Raw genomic sequence first — 25046 nt, forward strand, 5'->3', positions numbered from 1 at the left:
TGTCTGTGGGGATGTCTAGATTGTTCATGGATGTAAAGTACCCAGCCCACTGTAGGCAGAACCATTCCCTAGCCAGGCCCTTCTGAATTGTGTGAGAGATAAGAAACTGGATGAAGGCAGTTGGTCAGCACAAGTCAGTTTCTCTCTGTACTCAACTGTGAATATAATGTGACTAGCTGCTTCACCCTCTCACCACTGTCACTTGGTTGCTATAATGAACTAATTTGAATTGTAAGAGGAATAATAATCCCCTTTCCCCTAAGCTGCTTTTTGTCAAGGTATTTTATCACAGCAACAGAAATGAAACTACAATAGGTATGTTTAGAATTTGTTTCTTTCAAATGCTTGTTGCTGTACAGCCTTAGGAAAGCTGCCACACCTCTCTGTGCTTTGGTTCCCTCCCTGATAATGTAAAAGGGAACATCAACACACACACACACACACACACACACACACACACACACACACGCACACACACACACACACAGGTTGATGTGTGGGAAGACTCAAGTAGTCATTTGCTAGGTGTTTATATAACAGTTCCCAATGCCAGGAAGTGATCTGGGTGTCTTAGCAGCTTTAATAATTATTATTGTGTCGTCACCTCACCGTCACTCTTCCAGAAGACTGATATCCATGTCACTCTGTCTAAACGAGGTGTTGTTTGTCCCTGTGGGCGTCCAGTGCTGGGACAAGGAAAGCAGAGAGCTGTTTCCTGTTATGCTCCAGGCTGGTCCCTGCTTCTCACAGGATCTGTTTTGTCCAGATTCCAGAGTTCTCTGATGGCTTCTGGACAGGGGTCCAGCTGGCATGCTGGACAAATTCTGAAACGCCATGGGCATATTTCCCTAAGATTTCTATCTACCTGAGAGACGAGAACTCCAGTCGTTCCTTCCGAATCACCATTCTGCCTCAGGTACAAACTTGATTTGTGCTCTTCTCCTTACTTTCCCATGTAACTCACGAAATCAAATCTCATACATAACTAGGCACTCGTGGCCATGGCGATGCCACCACACTGTCGCTTGGTCACGATCCTGCAGGTCTGCTTGTCTCTCAGTCTGCCTCGTACGGCCCTGGCCAAAGGGAGTAGGCTGGGCCAGTCTTAGCTTGAGCCTAGGATGTTATTGGCTCACCTCACATGTCTGGGGTCAGGTTAGAGGAATAACAATCCCACGTGTCTGTCATCATCAGATGGCATGGGTAACAGTGGAGTTCTAAGAGGAAAGACTCCCATACAGCCCTGGTGTCTAGCCCTTTCTTCTCCCTGATGTCACGCACGAGAGCCTGCAGTGGACCTAGCTTCTAGAGCTGGGGACACAACTCTCTTCTCACTGTGGGGAGCTACACAGCCTCACGGTAGCCATAGGGAAATGTAAAGAACTTGAGAACATGTGTGACATCTGCCATAGCTCCATTTCAACTTTGTCCTTGTACCAATAATGTTGTCTGTCAGAGGTGAATGCCTCATAGTTCCTGTAACAGCAGTAACTCTTTTGCCCAAGAGACTCACTAAAGGGAGTTCTGTCTTCCTGAGCCCTGTCTCCTGTCTCCATTCTCCCATCCTCTTTCCCTGAGCCTTGGCTTTTTAGGGAGGAAGATGGACCATGGAACTGAGAAAGCCCCAAGCCCCTAAGCTGCACTTCCTGATCTCCCATGAGGTGGCACTGTGGAGTCATTCCCCTGCTGCATGCCTCACCCTAACCTTCTCCCTCTCTAAAATCTAGGGAGATCAGATTCAAAGTTTCTATAACCAGAATCTTAGAAGCTTGGGGGACACACGCACATGTGCACACATTCATTCTCTCTCTCTCTCTCTCTCTCTCTCTCTCTCTCTCTCTCTCTCTCTCTCTCTCTCACACACACACACACACACACACACACTTTTTTTTTTAATTTAGAACAGCCTCTAGGCCAACAGTAAAGTCTTCATACACCCTTGAAAATATATTTTGTCTCAGTCTAAAGAGTTCCAGCTGTCTGTTTATGCCACTTTGGCTTAAGGAAGGCAAGTGTCTTTTTTATGAGATTCAGCAAGGTTACCAAATATACAATCTGGAATTCATTATTTATTTTATGCAGGGTCTCACTATGGAGCCCTGGTTGGCTTGGCCTAGAACTCACTACACAGGCCAGACCAGCCTCAAACTTAAGGCGTGTCTGCCTCTGACTCCCAAGTCCATTATCTGGATTTCTTTCTGGAAGGGACACACAAAAGAACCAACTAAAAAATGCACACACACCCTGGATGGCATTTGGCCACTTACTCATGTCTGTCAGTTGCTTCATATTTGCTACATAATCTTTTGCTTCCCTGTAGTTTGTTCATTGTTAGGTATGACAGAGACATCGCACATGTACTTAGACAACCTCCAGACCCTTAGAGCCAGGAGTTCCCTTTTCCTGACTTAATCGGCTCCTCTCTAGAAACTGTGTGCCCACTGGACATTGGCCACACTTTATCCCACACTTTCGTTTAACACACATTTGCCTAGACCCTACTCCTGGCTAAGGTCCCCAGACTCAAGGGGAAAGATGAGTAACACCTTGCCTTGAGGCATTGCTTGCTGACAGTCTAATAGTGCAAGATAGCTACTGCAAAGTCAGTCCTCTGGAATGAAGCATTGCATGTGTGTGCACACACTCAGACACAAGCAAATATATACATAATTAAAATTAAAAATTTTTTAAAAATAACGTTTATTGAGACACTTTCGATCTCATGTTTCAGATTACTGGGAAGGTGTTGTTGTCTTTGTCTTTCTTGACCTTTGGGGGGCTGTGGGCAGAGAGAGACCTCCAGTTTTATACTTTTGTCTAATCCATGCTTTGTCTTGTGTGTTTGTCCTTGTTTCTTCAACAAACAGCTCTACATTCAGCCCATGATGGGAACTGGTCTCAATTATGAATGCTACCGTTTTGGTATCTCCTCTTCTACAAATGCGCTGGTGATTGGCGCCACTGTGATGGAGGGCTTCTACGTGGTCTTTGACAGAGCTCAGAAGAGGATGGGCTTCGCAGTGAGTCCCTGTGCAGGTAAATCTGGCTTGCATAGCACAGTAGCTCCCTGAAAAGAGGGCCTTGGTAGATACACCCTCCCACCCCCAGAACAATTGTAGCTCCTTACTGGCTACTGTTGAGCCATTTGATGTGTGCTCATTTCCAGCGACCAGATCTTACCACTGAAATAGTTCATGGGCTTGTTAAAAGATGAAAAGAGGTGATTTATGTAAGTGTGTGGGGGGTAATACTTGGAGTTGAATCCATGTGTGCACATGCTAATGTACCTACTACTAACCTATATCCTCAGCTCTTTACTTCTGAACTTTCTTAATTTCAAATCTACATTTTCATAAGTTGCTCAAGCGGGCTTTGAACTTGGGATCCTTATGCTTCAGCCTCCCACCGATCTGAGATTACAGGCCTGCACACCAGGCTCAGCACACATAAAACTTCCCTTCTATCTCAGGCAACAACAGATTTTTGGAAAGCACTAGTCGTCATTTCCCACAGAAGAAATCAAAGTGCCCAGGAGCCTTGTGCGAATTACAGTTTGATTTTATAGTAGGGATTCTGGGAATGGAACCCAGAGGCACAAGCAGACTGAGCACATGCCCATAGTTAAACTGTTTCCAGGCCATCAATTATGATGTTTTGACTGTTGGTGCAAAATTAATAAAGGAAAGAATTCATGAGAATCTGGGTCCTCGTTAGGAAATAAGGAGAGACTGTGGGTGCTTGTTTTTAGAACCCTAAAATAAGAAGGCCAAGGAGTAATTCCTTCACAGAACATGTTGTACTGAGCAGTGTAAGGAGCCACAGCAGATTCACACTGCAGAGTCCAGCTGAGGCCTGGGTGGGACTCCACTAGGGTAGGGAAGGCCCTCGACTGCCAGCACCCTGCAGATTGGCAGCTGTTGCAAGAGAAGCTCAAAGACTAGGTACTTGTGACAAGCAGCCCAAGCTGCCCAGAAGGAAGCAACTGAAGATCCAGGCATGCGATTAGGTTTCCGGAGAGAGGAAGGAGAACCTGTATCAGGAGAGGTGGTCAAGATGTCTGCAGGGTTTCAAAGTGGCCTTACAAGGAACTGAGAAAGTGTTTGCAAACTGAGCAAGGTGGGTCATGCCTATAACCCCAGCACTCAGAAAGCTGAGGCAGAAGGATTGCCTTGAATGAATTTGATTAAGAACCTGTCTCAGAAAGTCAAAAGTTTGGGGGTTAGATGTGATATGTAACTCAGTAGACAGTTCCTTCCAAGGCCACAGGAAGCCCTGGTTCAAATCCTGCAACAATGCTGCGCAGCATGAAACAGGGCACCATGACATGTGTTGATAATCTCAGCTCTTAGGAGATGAAGGTAAGAGGATCAGAAGCTTAAGGTTATCTTAGCTTTCTTTCCTGTTGCTATAATAAAATAGTCTGACAAAAGCACCTTAAGGAGAAAGGGCTTTTTTGGCTCCCTATTCCAGATTATAGTCCACCATGGAGGGGAAATCAAGGCAGCAGAAGCTTGAGCAGTGACATCACGTACACAGCCACGTGTGGAAAGCAGTGAGTTGATGCACTCATGCTAGCGCGCAGCTCACCTTCTATGCTTTGGCACAGTGCGGGGTCCCCTTCCTAGGGAGTGGCGTGACCCACCATGCACAGGTTCCCATCTCACATGATGGGACAGTCCCCCACAGAGGCGCCCCAGGCCAAGCGGATCTAGGCCACCTCTCACTCACACTCTCTAGATTGTGTCAAGTTGACAATGAAAACTAACCTTCATAAAGTCATCATGGCAAGCTTAAGGACAGCTTCGCTCATGTCAGAGAACCAGCAAATCTGAAGGTGTGGTAGCCATCTGGAGAATGTGAAGACCAGTTAGCAGGAAAAACCATGTCTGATCTACAAGGATAATAACTGTCTACACAGTCACCCAGCTCAGACATACATGATATGTGTGACTTCTTATCTGACTTTGTATAAGATTTGGGATCTATGAGTTGTCCTGGCAACAGTGGTGGTGTGCATGAGTGTGTGCGTGTTCCTGTGTATAGAGGTGCATGTGTGCACATGCAGCGGAGGCCAGAGAACAGCCTTAGCTGTCACTCCTCAGAATGCCATCTTTCTTGCTTTCTGTGACAGAACAGAGCCTCTCCTTGTTCAGGCAGTCACCAGGTCAGCTGGTCTGCCTGACCTGCAAATCCCCAGGTCCCCGTGTCTCCACCCATCTGCTGGGGTTACAAGTGCCTACCACCAGACCCAGCTTCTGCATATGGGCTCTGAGAGATCAAGCTTGGGCTCCCATGCACGCGTGATGAACACGTTACCATCTTGAGCTGCTGCCCGTCCCTCGTGGTTTTTGTCTTACCATGAGTACATGTTTAGCTTTGGGGTATATGTAATTTATCATGTTAGGTTGCCCCTGAGACTTTCCCATCTCAGATGTCACACTGTGGCCTGAAATGTCACAGTATTCTCAACCCTGAATATTTTACTTCTTTTAAGGTAATCTTAAGAACTAAACATTTTTCTCCCAAACCTTGTTCCCATATTAAATGTTACAAATAAACATTTAATATGGGAACGACGTTTCCCATAAACCAGGGGTTACCTTTGCAGCAGCTGCCATTGCGTGCACATACCACTGCCACACGTGTAATAGCAGTATGTTGTCTGAATAGACCACTGCTGGATACAATTTGCTATTGTTTCACAGAGAGGCAACACAGCTGTATTGATTTCCCTCTGAACTCTGATGTTATGATACATTTTTTTTCTTAATGGTGTTTAAAATATATATATTTAAGGTGTTGGCACTTAGATACTTGATTTCACAGCTGTGAGAAGATATCTTGGTGTATGTCTCCTCTTCAGCACAACTTATTTAGCTATCATAGCAATTCCTTTCCTGGGGCTGTAGTTACAGGATTCTGCAGCCCTGTGAGAAATGGACTAGACATTCTGCCTCTTCTTATCATTTTTATTCTTAATTATATAATACCTTAAACTCTAGAAAGCACTCATTCCCTCTCAGTACCCTTGGAGATGTATTCCAGGACCCTCTCAAGTATCAGTATCCACAGGCTCCTGAGTCCTGTGTGTAAAATGCTGCTGCTACCATGGTCACCACCCAAATACTTTAAACCATTTCTGCATTTCTAGTAATGTGATAATAGTGCAAACACCCTGTAAATGGTTCTGTGCTGCTTGCTCGAGGCTGCATCCAGCACATCTTCTCAAATATTTTCTGTCTGAGGTTGCTTGAGTTCATGGGACCCACAGACACAGTGGGCTGGCTGCACATAAAGCATTTACACATTCAGGAAGCTTGATCTAACACAGTTTCATAATCACATTTTCATCTTGTGGTAGATGTAGCTAGTATCCCTCCTTACAATTAGTGCACCTTGCCAGACACATATGAGCGTGTTTTAGTATAAATCTTTTGCTACCTAACACCTTCCCCCTGGACTTGGCTGCGTTTTACTCTAGTTCCTAGTGCAGTTTCTAAGGAATTGGGTATGGCCCTGAGTCTGCTCATCATCCGCAGCCAGATGACATCACAGAGTCTGCTTCCAAGCTCACTCATGTGGTCATTGACAAGAGCCCCTCTATTTGTTGTCAAGAGAGCATTGCCACAACTGGCCTGCATGTCCTCAAAGCAGCACCTAGCCCCTCCACGAATGAGTGGTCCAAAAGAGCCATGTAGGTCAAAGTGTGGCAGCCGGTTTCAGTGGCAGTGCTATTGTTTGTGGCCGGTTCCGTCTGCTCTGCAGTGTAGAGGAGCACACTACCTGGGTTAACTATCGGGAAATAGATCTCAAATGGAAAAGCATTTTGAGTTCTGTTTACCATAGAATTGGTGATGATTCATTTTCATCATCAGTTTGGTACAACCTATAGTCACAGGGGAAGAAAGCATCCACAAGAGATTCTCTAGGTCAGGTTGTCCTGGGGGATGTCTGTGGGAGATTGTCTTGATTACATTAACTCAGGTGGGAAGGCCAGACCACTGTGGGTGGTACCATTCCTTTGGTTTCAGTCCTAGGCTGTGTAAGTATAGAAAGGGGATTTTATACAAATAGGCACATAAGAATTCATTATCTTTCTGCTCCTGACTGTAGGTGTGGTTTGGCCAGGTGTTTCAAGTTTCTGCCTCATTCTGAATTAACGGACTATGATCCTAAATAGGTAGTGGCTTTTTGTCAGGACATTGCATCACAGCAAAAAGAAGTGAACTACAAACAGGCTTGTAACAAAACACACCTATGTTAATTGGTTGATTTGTTGGGTTTTTTTTTTTTCAGTTAGTATTACTGTTGTGAAACTGTGTGTTCTTTGTCAACTTGATCTCTTTGCTAAACATTCTAAATGTTCCATGTTAGTACTCATTTTCACTGCTGCATCATACCACATTGCCTGAGTACAAACTTTGGAGAGAGAGAGCACCAAGTTTAAAAGCCATTACTCCTCCACCAGAGGACTGGAGTCCCAAGTGATCAGCCCTAACACATATGAGCAACATAAGTGAGCTCAGGTAGTTATGTTTATATGTTTATTCCTTTATGTATACATGTAACAATAGTAATTTTTAAAAAGAGACCATGAATTTGAAAGAAGCAGCAGGGGGACAGGATGCAACAGGGGAGGGGTTGAAGGGAAGGGGGGGGATGACCTAAATCAAGAAAGGAAAAAAGGAAAAGCCCCAACCCTAGTCAGTCTTTTGCCTTCTATATATTTAAACCTGTGAGGTCACCTGTGGCTGAGCAGAATGGAGCAGTTTTGCAGTCTTTGGGAAAGGTCAGAGGAGGGTTGGTGAAGAGCTTATGAGATGCTGTGACCCTTCCTGCTCAGTTATTAACAGACCATATCCATAGACTTATCTTCCACAGAGGTCTGCTTGCAGCCATAATTGCTAGACAGGGTCTGTCACCATGGCCACCCTGCTGCACCACAGTGGGGGTTGTCATACTAAGCCCTGGGAAAACAAGGACAGCATGTCCCACTCTTCCTGGGTATGGAGACTAACCCTCATGTGAATGTTAGGCCAGGAATGTCTCTTCTATATTCCACTGCATGTTTAAAACCAGAGGGCAATCTGAGTGCACTGATCCAAACCCATAGTCTCTGCTATTTGAAAAGCTGGGGTAGGGCCATCCCTTAACTAAGAGTTTAGAGTTAGCCTCCATAACATTTCAAGATGGTCTCTTTAAAAAACAAATGCTGAAAGACTCTACCCAGTAGGGTATTAAAGCAGATGCTGAGACTCCTAGCCAAACTTAGGGCAGAGTGCAGGGAAGCTTAGGAAAGAAGGGGGAGATAGAAAGCCCTGGAGAGAACAGGAGCTCCACAAGGAGAGCAACAGAACCAAAATATCTGGGCCCAGGGGTCTTTTCTGAGACTGACACTCCAACCAAGGATCATGCATGGAGATAACCTAGAATCCCTGCACAGATGTGTTCCATGGCAGCTCAGTGTCCAAGTGGGTTTCCTAGTAAGGGGAGTGGGGGCTGTCTCTGACATGAACTCAGTGGCTGGCTCTTTGATCAACTCCCCTGAGGGTAGGGCAGCCTTACCAGGCCACAGAGGAAGACAATGCAGCCAGTCCTGATGGGACCTGATAGGCTAGGGTCAGAGAGAAGGGGAGGAGGACCTCCCTATCAGTGGACTTGGAGAGGGGCATGGAAGAAGAAGAGGGAGGAAGGGCAGGATTGGGAGGGGATGGGGAGGACTACAGCTGGGATACAAAGTAAATAAATTGTAATAAGTTTTAAAAATTAAAAAAAAAAAAACCAATACTGACAATATAGCTCAGTGACAGAGCATGTGCTTAGCAAATCCAAGGCCCGGTGTTCAACCCGCAGAAACTAACTAGGTGAATAAATAGTGGGAGCTGCATATTGGCCTCCTGTCTGTTAGAGGTGGAATAAGTTCTCTACCAAATTGGTGGAATCAAAAGTTATGGAAGCTTTCAATATTTCCCAGTGACTTTATTTTGGCTTTATAATTTCGGGGCACTCTTAGTTTACAGGGTTAGCTGAGCGTTGCAGTAGGGGAGCAGTGAGTGGAAGCCCTTTCCCAAGGCTCCAAGAGCTTTTCCAAGACTGGTGTTGCAGACTTGCTGGCTTCTTTGCAGCTTTCAGCTGGGGTAGGACAGGGTGCCCATGGCAGAGGGTGATTTGGAGAAGGTACCCAGACAATCTCCTTTTCTTTCTGTGTGTGTGTGGGCTGTAGATGGTATGTAAGTATGCCTGTGTGGGTGCTTAAGATACAAGTACACACGGGATTACATGCTTGTGGAAGCCAGAGGTCAAGTTCAGGTGTTTTTGTTTGTTTGTTTGTTTGTTTGTTTTTTGTCACTCTCCATCTCGTTCTTTGACACAGGGCTTCTTGTTGGTCTAGAACTCACCAAGTAAGCTAGTTGGCTGTTTGGCAAACCTCAGGGATCTTCCTAGCTCTACCTTCCCAGCACTAGGATTACAATAGCGTGCCACCACACTGGGCTTTTTGTTTCTTTGGTTCTAGGAATTAAATACAGCTTGCTCATCCAGAACTTTGCCATCTGAGCCTTTCCCCAGACATCTTTTTCTCTGGTGTCCATGCTAATTCCGCCCTCCTTCCTGCTGAGAATCCCTATGTGGATCTCAAGCAGAGCTGTTCAAATTCTCTGGAGACTGTTGGCAATGTGGAACTGGCCCTCCCGAGTCTCAGGCTTATCCCTAAACAGAAACTCTGGGTACTGGGGCCCCTGCAGCTGCCTCCATGTTGCCTCGTACAAGTGTCTGCAGCTAAGCAGATAATAACGATGGAGTCAAATCGACAGCCCTGTTGTCTTAATGCCTCCAGGGCTTCTGAAATACCATCCATCTCTTTTTATAGACTGAGACATTTAGCATCCAAGAGCTATATAGATTTTAACTCATACAATTTGAAACACATTGTGGATTGTGGCAGTCATTCCATGGGATTTTTCTTGCTGCGGGTTGAAAGTGGATCATCTGGTACAGCTCATGTTTAAAAATAGGGAGGGTAGTGTGAAAATAAGCCTCGGAGATATGCCTGTCCTTATCTACTTAGAATATTGTCAAAGACACCAACGCTGAGAACCCTAAAGCCAAGGGCTGGGCACCCCTGGCTCCATCTTGTACAAAGGAAAACCTGAACACTGCAGAGAATCCTGGCCCTAAGGCTCAGGAGAAGTTTCATTTAGTAAAATGCTTGCTATGCAAGTGTGAGGACCTGAGTTCAATCCTTAGCACTTATGTTAAAAGCAGATACAGTGTCAGTGGTGTGGGCCTATAATCTCCACTTGGGTCAGGGGAATCGGGAGGATTCCTGAGGTGTAATCACACACACACACACACACACACACACACACACACACACAACTATAAAGTAAGCTTCCTGAAGCAGGTGTTTGCAGAAAATGTCTTGATCATAGATCTTCAGTTTGGTGAGGCACTTTGTTTTGTTTTACGTCTCATGGGGGTGGGGAACTGAACAGCCTAAAAAAAATGTACAATTAAAACTTTAAGCTAGGACATTGATAAAAGCATTGAAATAACGACATAATAAGAGCTGACCATCACCAGCATTGACAGGTACCCTTGGTACCATCTACACACTTAAAATCTACTAACCCACCTATTCTTCCAACACTGTCACTTTTGGGGACATTTACAGATTTAAAAAAAGGGTGGAGTCAAAGAAGTTAGCTGAGAACACTGAACAGACAAGGCAGTTAAGCTGAGTGATATATCCCCTAAAAACAACAACGACAACAACAACAAAGCAGGGATTTGAAGCCAGAGACCACTCCAAGGCCCCCTGTCCTCCAGCTGGTGAACAGTGGCTTCTCATGCATAAATCCAACCTAGGAAAGCCATGTCAGCTTCAATAATAATTGGGGTATCAACAAATGCACAAGCACCTAGTGATGGGAAGTTCCAGAAAATAATGTCCAGATGTAGCTCTTATGATGACTGTTTTTGAGAAGGGTCCTGGGCTAACTTCAGCCTCCCTGTGTGGCCTAAGATGACCTACAGCTTCTTACCTTCCTGCTTTCCCTAGTGCGAGGGGGGGTTTACAGACATAACTCCTACACCAGCTTGGGCAGTGCTGGCATGGAGCACATGCCTCTGCAGTCTGTGATCGATATATAGTTCACTTTACGTTCTACAAAAATTTGGTGCTGTTTCTTCTTTCTGGCCTTATACCCCCTCCCCCATTTGGTCCCTTTAACATGAATAAGCAGCGTGAGAATACACTGATGTTGGTGTTAGTGTTCTCTGTGTGTGTCAGTTCACATAGTGTCTATTATGATTATCTATAATTTGATTGGTCCTTTTGAAAAGATCTGTTGTAAAATTTTATGTCTAGGTGTTTTAACTGCATGTATATAAGGGCACCACATGTGTGCACTGCCCTCAGAGGCCAGAAGAGGTTGTTGGGTCCCATGGAACTAGAGTTACAGATGGTTTTGAAGTGCCTGTGGACACTGGAAATTGAACCAAGATTCTCATCAGTCATAGCTAGTGGTCTTAACTGAGCGATCTCTTCACCTCTGATGCTCTTTTTCTATAACGTGTGTGCCATTAATAACACTAATGTGTTTTTCATGTTATGTATTATGCCAAGAAATTTGATTTAGGTCTTCTAACCTCTTCTGTGTCTCTGTCATGTTAAATAGTCCTCTGACTTCCTTGTTGGAATCCAGTGATAATCAAGGCCGCGATGCCCTGTGTAACTGTGCTCATCTGAGGCATTTCCGGCTACAACTCCTCCTGACAAACTACATCCCCTACTTCTCTGTGTGCACCATAAATGGCGTGTTCCAGCTCCTTACTGTACTCTGTCCTGTAGACTGACTGTTCATTATCTCCAGGTTCCTCTGTGGGAGCCTAAAAACACAAGACATCCCTCCAGTTTGGAGATAGAGCCTCTGGGACTGGGAACTTATAAAAGAGCTTTAGCCAGACCTTTCACTCCTTCCCCAAGTGAAAACACAGACAGCTACCCCGGAACCATGAAACTTTCTCCATGTGGGGTTTGCTTACTTACTGTTTGCAGGTCCTCTGGTCTGTGGTAATTTCTCATGGCCCTGGAACTGACTGTGCATTTGACAGCATCTTCTCAGATGCCTCACAGTGTCAATTTCCCATTCACAAGGGCTGAGTGTTTTTGTGCTCTTAACAATACTTGGAATTTGTCCTGAGTCAGGATTAAGTCGTTTTGAAAAAATTTTTGCTGTCTCATCTTTCTTTTAGGCGTCTGTAGGTAGCGAGGGCTATGTTGTGCCCATGGTTAGAAAGGTCCTTCTCCTGCTCTGTGCTCTATCTGCTATCCTGTAAACTGTCTGAAGAGACAGCACACACAGGGAGCAGCTGAGGATGCAATCCTTTCACACCTGAGTGAGCCCTGAGTCCTGTTCTTTCATATTTTTTCAATGGCTCCCAGGGGTCTCTGGTCAGTGCTGGCATCCCTCAGAACCCAAGGGATGGGATCCAGGACCCTAGAAGACACCAAGATCCAAGAATTCTCAGGGATGCAGGAGCCCCTTCTATAAGACAGCCTTCTCTCTCTACCAACTCCAAGCACTGTCCAGTGCCTGCAACATCTGTAGATGCTGTCACACCTTATTCAGTGTCAGGTCCCTTCTGTGAGATGGCACAGTGTCTCCACAGGACCTGAGCATCACATCTAGATGACGTCACACCTTATTCAGTGTCAGGTCCCTTCTGTGAGATGGCATGGTATCTCCACAGAACCCATGCTCCACCTGCACTTGATCATCTCTTGATTACGTCAGACTCCTCAGTGTCAGCGCTGTGTAAATACTTGGTCACACCGTGTTGTTCAGGAAATAATGACAGGACAAAAACTGTACATGTTTTCAGTATAGACGCCATTATTCTTCTGGAATGATTTGTGGTTGGCTGGATATGAATACGGACCCCTGGATGTGAAGTGTTGATTGGACTCCCCACTAAAGGTTCCAGGAGACCTTGACCCCCTGTAGACTCTGGTCTCTTGGTGGGGCTTTCTCCTCAGCTTGAGCCTGCACTACAAACCCTACCAGCCATTGTTCCTCTAGACATCTGCCTGCTGCTCACGGTGGGAGCTACCTGGCTTGGCACCCCTCCCTAGCCCACAGCCTAGAGAAGGAAAGCAGTGTGCTGGAACACTCTTCCTTTGTTTTTCACTTAGTATCATTTCACCCAATGTTGCATTTGTTTCAAGTGGGAGGTCAAGCTGGCCCCTGTGACTCCATCTTGGCTGGAAGTGAAAGTGGTTTCAAGTAGTTTTGGAGTGCTTCCTGCCTTCCTGCTTTGCCATCTGTGCACTGTGCCGGCTCCCTCTCATCTGGGTACTGGCTGACACATCTCATTTACAAAGTAAATTTTTGAAGAAAGACAAATGACCTGCTTTGCAAAGACAGTAGAAACCTAAGAGAGATTTTACTATCTGAAAGATTTGTACAAATCCGTGAGAACAAAGGAGCAAAATTACAAATGGCCAGTAAAATCTTTTTCATTTTTTCTGCAATACTGAGTATCGAACCCAGAGCCTCCTGCATGTTCCGCAAGCATACTAGAAATGACCTAATTTTCTCCAGTCCCTAATAGTTCTTCCATTCAGAAGTAATGTTGTTGAAAATCCAAATTAAGCTTCAATTGATATGTCCATAGTATGGCTTTTTCTGTAGTCATTAAAATAGGTGGACATGATTTAATGATAATGATTTTTATCATAGAAAGGGTTACACTCAACAGTATTAGTATTGGTTGTTTTGACCGGTAAATCTATGACTGTTTCCCTTCTCTCTGTTTGCAGGGTTTCTATTGTAAATGTGCATTACCTTCCTGATATAGAGTGGGGTCATTTGCCTTTGGAGAGCTATAGGGCAGGGCTTGGCACTCCTCCATCAAGAGACAGACAGGAAATGCTTCAGTTTTTTTCATCTTCAGACAACAGATGAAGGGATAGGTCACCATTCCAACCCTGTAGGCCAACCAAGAGTAACCCAGGAGGGACAGTAGCATGGCTGTGTGTCAGGAAAATGGCAGGTCGACTTTGCTCCTGGGTGCTCTGTGCTGGTACCCTGGCCATCCCTCCCACTGCGGATGTCTGGGGGTGTGGATCAACCGAGTCTGCATCCCACCACGCTCAGGTGTTGGCAGGGCCATGTTCACTACTGCACTGCCTCCCCTCTTTCTCCTCCTCCTGTGCTTAAATAAGCTGTTATTGGGCTGGAGAGATGGCTCAGAGGTTAAACGTACTGGCTGCTCTCCCAAAGGTCCTGAGTTCCTGAGTTCAATTCCCAGCACCCACATGGTGGCTCAAAGCCATCCATAATGAGATCTGGTGCCCTCTTCTGGTGTGCAGGTGTACATGCAGACAAAACACTGTATAATAAATAAATAAATAAATAAATAAATAAATAAGGAATCTTAAAAAAAAAAAAAAAAAGCTGTTATTGTGGAGTCTAAACAAGCCAGAGAGGGTATGGCCTTTATAAAAAAAAAAAAAAAAAAAAAAAAAAAGTCATTTCTTCCTCCTTCAAAGGCAGGCTTTAAAGATCATTATCCTACTGTCATTTTGACTAAAGATCATATTTGGGAAGACTGGAGGTCCTGAGCCTTGAGTCAGGAAACAGGAAATGTTTTGTGGTGTATATTCTGGGACTAAGAGAGTGGTCAGGCCTTTCTAGTCCACTGTCCTCTGTACCCAAGTAAATCTTAGGATACTGTAGTTCTGGAAGGAGAGGAAAGCCCAGTGCCCCAGCCCACCCATACGCCTGCTTCTACCAGGGGGTTGCTGCTCTATTTGGCAGCATGAGCCAGGGAGAGTGGAACCTAAAAACGAGGAGGACTAAAGTCTTGTGCAAGAGCCAGCTCTATTCAGGGCATCAGATAGTTTCTATTCTGAGGGTCTTCCGAGGGTTAAGCAAGGTCATGTGAGCAAAGTTCACTTGAGTTCAAGTCGCAAGGGCACAGTCACATGAGTTCAGGCTATATATAGTCATACATATTTCTAAATAATAACAGTAGATGATGGATAATCTGAAGTTAACTCACTCCTATTTACACTTCGGAGAACACAAAAGCACATTCCAAGAACAACCATGTTGTGGAGGACCAGAGGTTACAAGACTCTTGTCTTCTTTACTTGGAGTTTTCTCACAAGGTCTCAGAGATCTCCTCACACAGCTTCACTCATGGACCTTGTTCCAACACCAGGGTCTTTAGTAGAAGCCACGATAGCATTCTGTGTTTCTGTGTCATTACTTATGACACCAGCCATGTTTGTTAATTGATCGCTTTTGGTTCTTGGTCCTTCAGATTCAACACAGGAGGGGGAGTGGCCCCGCCTAAGCCAGTGTGGCTGGGAAGGTCTTGGAACCACTAATAGTGGTTGGGCTAGGTGTGGTAGTTCTGCTGTAATCCCAGAACTCTAGAGGCAGAAGCAGGGTAGCCTGGGCTGCATAGCAAGTTCTAGGCCAGCCTGGGCTTTGTAGCGAGACCCTATTGCAAGAAAACCAAACAAACAAAGTATTAAAAAGACTAGGTTGGACTCACTAAGTATTACATGGGGTCAAATTAGCTTTGCCAATTTGCCAACCATCCCAGGCAGCTTCCGCTGAGCTTTCTGAATGGCACACTGTCCCTCTTTCCACTCCTCCTTCATCCTCACTCCTGAGGAACATCACAGCCCAGGTGGTGCCTCCAGGCAGTGTCCTGTCACCCACAGGGTGTTAATATTCCTAGGGAGAACCAGCAGTGTTTGCTTCTGCACAGCCCTCCATCCTGCAGGTTCAGTAGAATGTACTGATTGCCCTGAACCATGAGGACACGCTGCTGCTCCTGACCTGTTCCTAAGTGCACTCAGTATCTGAGCCATTGGGGCCCGAGTGTTACCGCTGTGAGCTCTGTGTCCATTGCCAGTGGGGCACGGGTGTGACCTTCCCCCTTCTGTTTCCTCAGAGATTGCTGGTACCACAGTGTCTGAGATCTCTGGGCCCTTCTCCACGGAAGACATAGCCAGCAACTGTGTTCCAGCACACGCTCTGAATGAGCCCATCTTGTGGATTGTGTCCTATGCCCTGATGAGTGTGTGCGGAGCCATCCTCCTCGTTCTGATCCTCCTGCTGCTGCTCCCGCTGCACTGTCGACGTGGCCCCCGAGACCCTGAGGTTGTTAATGATGAGTCCTCACTGGTCAGACATCGCTGGAAATGAAGAGCCTCATCTGAACTCCAGCTGCCTTGAACCCAGCTCTTCCCAGAAGCACGCCTCTGATTGGCTTCTCTGTCTGACAGTCTGGAGTCTCAGCTGTGCATCTGAATGCCTTCCAGACTCACTGTAACTCCATTACTCTTGATTTCCAGGTTTTCAGATCTTTTCTACTTCGAGGGAAACGATAATAAAAGCACCTTGTTGTGAACCAAAACAGTGCATTGGGCTTCAGGATATGGGACTGGTTATACCAAACTGCCCAGTGTACCGCCAAAACCAAAAATCAGCCCAAACAAGCAAACAACAGAAATGGGCAAGTCATGGTTAGTTACTGTCTTCTCTTCAAACTCAGGAAAAATCAGTTCAGTTGCTAGCTCTCTTGCCTAAAGGAAACTTTTGGTATTGACCGTATTAATGGTATTTGGTGCTAGGCTACTGCCTAGTCTAGAACAGATGAAAAGGCTTTTAATATCTGAGGAGGAGAAGTAGCCTTGGGCCTGATGAGAGTCACCAGCCTTCTGCACCTGACTGCACTGCAGGACCTTGAGTAGGTCTCGGCCCCCCAGACACAACAAGCTACACTCTGATCACACCTCACACAAGCCCCTGACAGGGGAAGGCAGAGTGGGATGGAGTGCTAATGACATGTGGACTCTGGCTCACAGGCCGAGGTGCTTCATGTGTAGCTTGGCCAGGATGTGTCAGTGCAGGCGCCTGATTCCACTAGTGCCCTAGCTGTCAGGGGAGGCAGACAGGTGCTGAGCTGCAGTCATGCGACATTTTGTCACCACGCTGGTCTTCTTCACATACGCTTACTCAGATTTCAAGTTAATTAATCATGTTTTAATGAGGAAAACAAACTCAGTCTCTCTCTCTCCGCTGCCGTAATTGTTTCTTTTCTCCAAATCTTCTCTGGAACTAAGTTGGTAATTACTGATCTGGGAATGGAGACATGGCCAGCTGCCCATGCTTCTGACCAGCTGTCAGGGAAGGAAGACTCGTGACTTGGCATGATTTCCACTTTTCTGAGTCCTTTAAAGCCATGCATTTCCCTTCATAAGATGCCTGGGGCTCAAGTGTACCAATGCAAAAAACCTGAAGGCACTTGGCGTGCAGATGACCTCTGTGGTTCTCCCTTCTGGGAACAGGAAGGAAAGCCTTAGCAATGGGGGACCAGCAGTATATCTACTGCCATTTGAGGCCTTTGCCAAAGTGAGGTAGAAGCCTGTAACTCCATGTGGACATTTGTTTATGATGGGACATAATTGACATGCAAAGCCATTCTTGCACACACACACACACACACACACACACACACATTTCTGTGCCAAGTTCAGTGTTCATTTTATGCTGCTACAGGGATGGGTTGGATATAAAACACTCCACCTAGAGTGCCAGGGAGCCCCCACCCCATCAGGAGTGTCTGTGGTGTTGACAACAGACTTCAGACGTCTCAGCCATCTGGTCTGCACACTTGGTCACCTCCACATTGAGAAATGCATGGCCGTGCCAAGGACATGCAGGAGCCATCAGGCATGTTGCAGTGAATGGGAAGCCTCCCCAGCAGCCAGAGGAACCTTCTGGGAGATTCTGGTGTAAGAGGAATTGAGCTGTTGCAGAAGGAAAAACAAACAGAAGCAGGAACAGCATTGTGCTCTCACATGCTCACCAACGTGTCCGGCCTGTTCTGGTTGAGAACAAATAATTCCAAAATGCATTAAGGCTTAGAAATCTCTAGAAGTGTGATGCTGTTCACCTGTTGATTTTTCTGTTGATTCCTGTCTCTGGGCAGGTTTGATGGAAATGAACCAAGTTCTTTAGATACTCTGCCACCCTTCCCTTTGCTGTGGGGACTATGAATCCCTGAAACAGGACTACTCAGTCCTCACACTCACACTATCCAAATCTTTGTATTAGGTTAGGCTTCTGAAGTGTAAAAGGTTTCTGGCACACTAAGTCAGTGGGTGTGACAGTACAGGATACGGACAAGCAGGGCGTTCAGGCACACAGATTTCGTATGAAATGTCTCTACCTTTGTAGATGCAACTGGATGTGACATTTTGGTGGTAATACTTACGTTACAAAAGCATAGCTTAGCAAGCAGAACGAAATAGACGGTTGTATTTGGGACATTTTCCTGGCACATGCTGCCTTTTAGTCAAAACTGTGGTGACACCCGCCTCCCGAGTTCTGTAAATTGAGGCTTACTTGGCAAACTTTCAGGAAGGTTTACTTTGAACAGAAATTGAAGTAGCACCCTTTTGAGGGTCTCAGTTTTGCCTTTAATAGAATGAGGAAAACACTGGAAGATGGGAGCACCTCCCACCTGCACGGTGCGGCTTCATGTTAGCTTGTCATAAACCTACCAGTTCTGAGGAGAAACCTGGCTTCACTTCAACGTGAACAATTATTGATCTTCCTGAGAAGATGTTTAGAAGCCTGGAGTTAACTGGATAGTGGTGCTGCACACCATTAGGCCCAGTACGCAGGAGGATCTATCCCTGCAGGCAGATCTCTGTGAGCTCTCAGCCAGCTACAGAGTGAGTTCCAGGACAGCCAGGGCTATGCAAAGAAACCCTCTCTTGAGAAACCAAACCAACCCAAAAGTCTGAAGTTAAATTCTGTCTGCAGGTAACTAAAGGTATATTTTTTTTAAACAATAGCAAGAAATAAAAAGGATCCGTGTCCCCACAGTGAGAGCTGCTGGTGATCTGTCTCCAGTCTCCTGGTGTGGACCTTGCATTTTCTTTTGAGCCAGAAACAAGTGCCTGGAGTTAAACAGACCGATGTGCTGCACACAGCCATGGGATGTGCTCTTTCCAGCACATCCCACTTCTGGTATTCTGGAAAGAATTTATCTGACTGGTCCTGAAATCAGGAGGTTTGGGTTAGAGATACACTTGGGTCAGAAAACTACGAGAGTAAAATAATTCCCAGAAAGCAACAGTAAGCACTTCACAGCTTTGCGGAAGAGGTTTTCTAAAGCAGATTCTGTCCTCTCCTTTAAGAGGTAGGGAGGGACTACTTGATTTAATTAAGAATGGGGATTTGTTAAACTGGTCCTACCACTTTCTTGCCTGGTTGGGATTTGAATTCCAGCTTCCTCCCTGGGAATAGACAGCTACCCAGAAGTCTGTCTTGCAGAGAAGGATAATTGAGTTTCACAGCATTTATCTTTATTAGTAGAAACCAAATAGCTGGATGGCATCCCAGCATGTTTTCTTTTGCATGAAGTTACTAGAATTGATTATTGGCACACCCACAGGGGGAAAAAATCATCACTGTTTTCTAAGGAAAAACAATGGAATAGCACACAATACAAAACTGTATATTTTACTGCCAGAAAAAAAGCCCACATATGTGATTATGTTCCTCTCCAGTAAATTTTAAGAATTATAGAACTGAGTTTGTGGCAATTTATCAATTAGAGAGAAAAGCTGGGTTTTTTTTGGGGGGGGGCATTTAAGAGAGTCCTAATGTGATTAGAATAAGCTCACAGAATAAGCAGTATTATCACTTCAGGAAAATGTTCTTCTATCTGGGCATTAGCTTTCTTTTAACTTCAAATTTCCCCACTGTGTTAATTTTACCTTACAGAACTTTATCCCCCACCCCATCCCCAGTCTTAGGAATGTCCAGGCATTGAAGTCAACCTTGACAGAGAATATGTTAGAGGGCAGTAGCCTGCATGTTCCCTGAGCCAAACACAGATTGGTCAATTCATCAGCAAAGTCAGAGATTCCTGGGAGCTGATAAAGTCTAGACTTTTAGAGGAGGACAAGGGCTGAAGGAGTCAGGAGAGAGGTACAGTTCCCCCCCCCCGCCCCAGACAGGGTGGGCAACCCACTTCACTCCAGTTTTCAGCATGCCCTACGTGTCAGGAATTTCCAAAGTCAACCCCTCAAGCTGATCACTGGCCACCAGCAGACATTCAGCATAGGGCAGTTTATTTTGTTTAGAAGATGGCTACTCTAGTAAGAGCAGAATGCCTGAGTTAGGAGCAGAGCCAGGCCTGAAGCTGAGCAGTCAAAGCTGTGTGCTGGGCAGTTCACTGGGCAAGAGAAAGTTACTCCAGCCACACCGACTTGGCCAAAATACTTTTTGGGACTGTCTACTCAGAAAGGAATCCTGACAACTGAAGCGGGGCAGTCTTGTGATAATCAGCCTTGTTGGACCACCCACCCACTCTGAAAGCCATGACCATATTCCTCCAGTGATGGCTTCCATCAGAGACATATCCTGGGAGAATAGTTTGGGTGGGCAGAGCCTCCTTCCTGCTACTGTCATCCTCGCATCTGTGCCCTGTCTACCTGGGAAAGAAAACACAGAGTCCCACATTGCCAGGGTGAGTACTGCTGAATGAAGAATGCCATGTAAGGAGAGAACTTAGTAATTTCCTCCTAAGATGAAGACAGACAGACATAGCTTCCCCACCCTTTCCCCCTTTGCTGCAGTATCACACAGTCTCACCAGAGAGGGACTCAGTTCAAACTCACAGAGTATGTGGGGTTCTTACATGCTAGTGAAAACTGAAGTTTCAGAGTGTAAAAAGGCTGTGTTTCCTTTTGCCTCCATTCAACTGCACAGTTGAGTATCCTTAAGGTTTAAGATGCTCTCTGGTCATGGAAAGGGCCACTACACTCCCTGCTTCTCTGGCATGCAAGGTTTGGGTTCTGGTGGGAGAACTATAAGCCATGCTCCAGGTATGGTGGCACTTGCCTTTAATCCCAACACAGGAGGCAGAGGCAGGTAGGTATCCGGGATGCCTGGTGTAGATAGTGAGGTTCACACCACCCAAATTACATGGTAAGACTTTGCAAATAAATAAATAAATAAGTGATCCGAGCCTCCTTCTGCCGAATTCTGGAAAAGGCAGAAAGTAGTACTTTGTATAGTGTATTTTGTGTAGCTCTCATTTCTTCATATTTTCATACATGGTTCTTGAGTGTAAATTGTATTTCTGAAGATGCTTCTAACTGGTTAATGTTTTCTTTGGGAATCTCCCTCCATTTCTGGGACACTGAACTAATTTCAAATCAACATACGATTAGAATATGTGTGGAACAAGGGGGTATTTGTGCCACAGAGTGGCTCCTGGCTGCTGACACATACCGGGCCTTCCACCCTGGAGTTTTCTAGAATAATATTATTTTTGTACGTGTCCATCCTGCTAAGATGTATACCACTGAAAGGGGGTGGGATGTCTGATTCAGTCTGAATAAATAACACTTCCTGCTTGTCGGGTTCAGAACTGTTTTTTTTTTAATCTCATGGCTCTGAGGTTCTTGCAGGTCACAGGACATATGGGGTTCTGGGAAATACCAAAGATAAAGTAAGTGGAGGGAAGGCCCAAGCTCAATGAACATGCTGGAATGCAAGGGGAGACCCTGGCATGGCCCTCAGCTCACCCAGCCACCTCTGAAGCCTTCCTGCATTCTACATGCTGAGCCAGACCTCAGGACCTGGTGCACAACCTTTGTGTGGTAAGGATATGCCCTAGTGGGCCAGCCTCTAGAGGAGGTTACTTTTGGAAGCAGCTGAAATATTCAGTAAGCTAAACATCTGAGAACTGTGCTTTAGTTTTTAAAAATGGCTATTCAGGGGCTAGGGAGATTGTTGTAATAGTGTAAGGAATAACATGCCACACAACAAATCTAGTATAAGGAGGTTTTTTGTGGGAAGGCGAAGGGGTCCTGTTGCAGGGATGGAGACAGAGAGTGGGCCATGGTGGGGGGAGAGAAGCTGGAACAGAGAGAGACTGAGAGACAGAGACAGACCAAGAGAAAGACCCAGAGAGCTGGAGTGGCAGGTGGGTCCTTTTATTACACACACACACACACACACACACACACACACACACACACACACTTGCTGCTGGTGGCACCAGATGATGACATAAAACATTGCCAGGACTTTGAAGGCCTCTGAAGGCAGGCCAGTTGAATCACCTGCACAATAACAGAGATGGCTCAGTGGGTGAAATATTTCCTATGAAAACATGTGGACTGAGTTCAGATCCTAGCAGCATGTGAAAAACAAGCATTTCTGTTGGTGTCTTGATTGTAACAATCTTAATGGGGTTTCTTACATCTCCTTCTCTCCTCTCTGCCCCTTATCTCTCCTAATACCTTCCCACAACACTAGGTAGGAGAGAAAGAAGGTTAGTAGGGAGAGGGGGCAGAGTTATTTTTGGCTAGTTCTGGCTAGTTAGGGTAACGTTCTTTGGGGAGAGTCCAATCTCAGCCGTCAGAGTACCTAGCAAACCAGTAACAGCAGACAAGCACAGCAACAGCAATGGGTCGAACAAACAGCGTTCCTCCTCCTACCGTCTCTGTGAAGTGTCCTCAAAGCCTATCCCTGCTCTCCCTGGGTGCTGGTATTTATTCCCTCTCTGAGTCTTCAGGATTCCACTAAGGTGGCTGCCAAAGACCATGCTCCTCTCCCAGCCTCAAGAGGCTGTTACCAGCTGGCAAAGACCATGCCCCTCTCGGAGCTGCATGAGGCAATTATCAGGTATGGACAAACTAAAAGCAGCCCCACTTATCTCCCACTTGGGATTAAAACAAAAACATATTTACATAACATAACTTCAATTACCCATCTCTGATCCCAGGGCTGAGGAAGTTGGGGATAGAGACAGTGGATTCCTGGGCTCCCTGGACAGCCTGTTTAGCTGGAAGGGCAAACTCGAAGTTTGGTAAGAGACTCTGTCTGAAAAAGAAAGGTGGAGAGCAATAGAGAAAGATGCCCAAGATTGAGCCCTGGCCACACAGACAGGCAAGAAAAGCTGCCCACATGCACACACATCCATATGCCATATGTGACAGGAGAGGCACACACTATAGGCTCTTCCATGACTTGTACTCTCTTATTAACAGCACCCACAGGAAGAGGAAATGGAAAAACTTTCTGAAGCATTCAGACACCATTTGAGCTGGTACAGTGGTATGTTCCCGTACTCAGGGTGGTTTGTAGTGGGGCTTAGGGTGTGGAGGGGTGGAGTGGAGGTGGGGGGGGCAGTGCTGGGACAGGAGGATTTTGAGTTCCAGGCTAACTGAGCTACACATGAGACCATGTCACAAAATATAAGCAAAACTTCATTAGGAGGAGAGGAAGCAGTGAATAGGCAAACACCCAGGTTGCTGCTTTCTAATCACCAGGGAGACACTTGCCCTTTGGTTTTATTTTGGAAGCCACACTCCCCATTTTGCCATCCCCATTTCTGGGTACCTTTGCAAGTGTGGTTTCACATGCCTGTCACTAGATGGCTATGTTGGGCTTTGTGGACAGACTGCCACTTACAGGTCTCATGCAGACTGTTACAGGTTTCCAGATCAAGTTTTATCTTTAAAGTCTCTATGCACATGTGTGCTTGACTGCCGTGCTGGAAGGAAATTGAGGCACAAAGGGCTGCCTTAAAGTCTCTAGGTTCTCACTTTCAGTGGCATGGTCCATATTTAACAAAAAATGAAAAGAACAAGCCAGTATTTTGTGGGACGGGAGAGGTGGGTCAGTTATGCTAGCAGGAGGACCTGAGTTCAAATACCCGAAACCTACATACACAGCCAGGCAGAGTGGCACACCTGCTATTTCAGCCACAGTGGGATGGGAGGCAGAGACAAGAGAGCTCCCGGAGGGCAGGGCAAAAGTTAGCTGGGAGGGCTCTGGGCAAAAGTTGCAGGCCAGTGAGAGATCCTATTCAAGAAGTAGAGGGCACCTAAGCAGGGACACCCAAGTTTGTTCTTCAACCTACACAACATAGACACACAGACATGCACACACAGAAACACACACACACATATATACATACACAAATTTATTTTAAAGTTTGTCTCATTTCTCAATCCCATGCAGATGCCTTTATGTGACTGAAATGGAAAGTCAAAGGGTTTGGATTTTATTTGTTTTTTGGGTTTTTGTTTATTTGTTTATTTTTGCTTTTGCTAACTCCAAACCACAGCAAGTAAAAGAATATACAACACTAAAGGAGGAGGCTGAGGGGCTGTGAACCAACATATTTCTCCCTCAAAGCAACCCTGAAGTCATACACTGAAAACACTTCTAAGGCCTGAGGTCGGGCAGGGGCACAAAGAGAATGGACTGGGGAAAGGATGTGGGCAGAGGCAGGAAACTTAGATTTGTAGGGCAAAGACTCAGGCCAAGATCCCAGTACACGACTGTGACACAGAACATAAAAATGAAGGTTTCCAGTCTAGCATATGCAAACTGTATGCAAATGAAGAAAATGTAGTCAGAGTGTCTAGGAGCCAGCCCTGCCGATCCAGGAGAGCTGCTACAGACAAAAGTACAACTTCACCAGTGTCTAACTTGTGAGACCCAGGAATTCATCAGTCTTGCTTATAGAACACAAGTGAGGGGCCAGTCACAGGAGTGTGGGCGACCCTCTAGACAGCAGCAGCACCTCAAACTCCAGCCCCATGGCATCCTCACAGAAGCTCCATCATGAAGACCTGCTCTCAGTTACCCTCTCGACTCATGTCTGCTCCATCTCCCAAAGCCACGTGTAGCTGAGGAAGATCTATCTCCTGACCCTCCCTACGGTGTGTCCATAGCTGCATTACTTCCCCCTGGCTTGGCAACCACTGTGCTATGCTGCTTTAGTCGTCATGGTTACAGGCTAAGGCTGAGATGGAGTCTTATCATAAAAGGAGGAATAAGCTGCCATACAACAAGTGTCTGGCTAATTCCATCCGTTTTGGGTAAGTGTAACCTCAGAGAATCGGGACAGCCTGCAGAGGAGCAGGAAGGCTTCCAGGAGAGACTGTGCCCTCCCTTGACACAGTTTGGGCTAGTTGTGTTTTC

The 25046-nt window shown here is 45.9% G+C and overlaps 1 protein-coding gene across 1 annotated transcript in view; it reads left to right on the plus strand.

The window, feature by feature from the left end:
* The window catches only part of Bace2 (beta-secretase 2), an 80716-nt gene extending 64279 nt beyond the window's left edge, over nt 1-16437 (plus strand). The window contains exons 7-9 of the mRNA XM_060370838.1: nt 767-916; nt 2868-3036; nt 15973-16437. Of these exons, the coding sequence (XP_060226821.1) occupies nt 767-916; nt 2868-3036; nt 15973-16226 (573 nt within the window). The 3' untranslated portion in view covers nt 16227-16437. The remainder of the gene's footprint in view (nt 1-766; nt 917-2867; nt 3037-15972) is intronic.
* The last annotated feature ends 8609 nt before the right edge of the window (nt 16438-25046 follow it).

Source organism: Meriones unguiculatus, chromosome 17, assembly GCF_030254825.1.
Source record: "Meriones unguiculatus strain TT.TT164.6M chromosome 17, Bangor_MerUng_6.1, whole genome shotgun sequence".
In the NCBI taxonomy this organism is placed as follows: Eukaryota; Metazoa; Chordata; class Mammalia; order Rodentia; family Muridae; genus Meriones; species Meriones unguiculatus.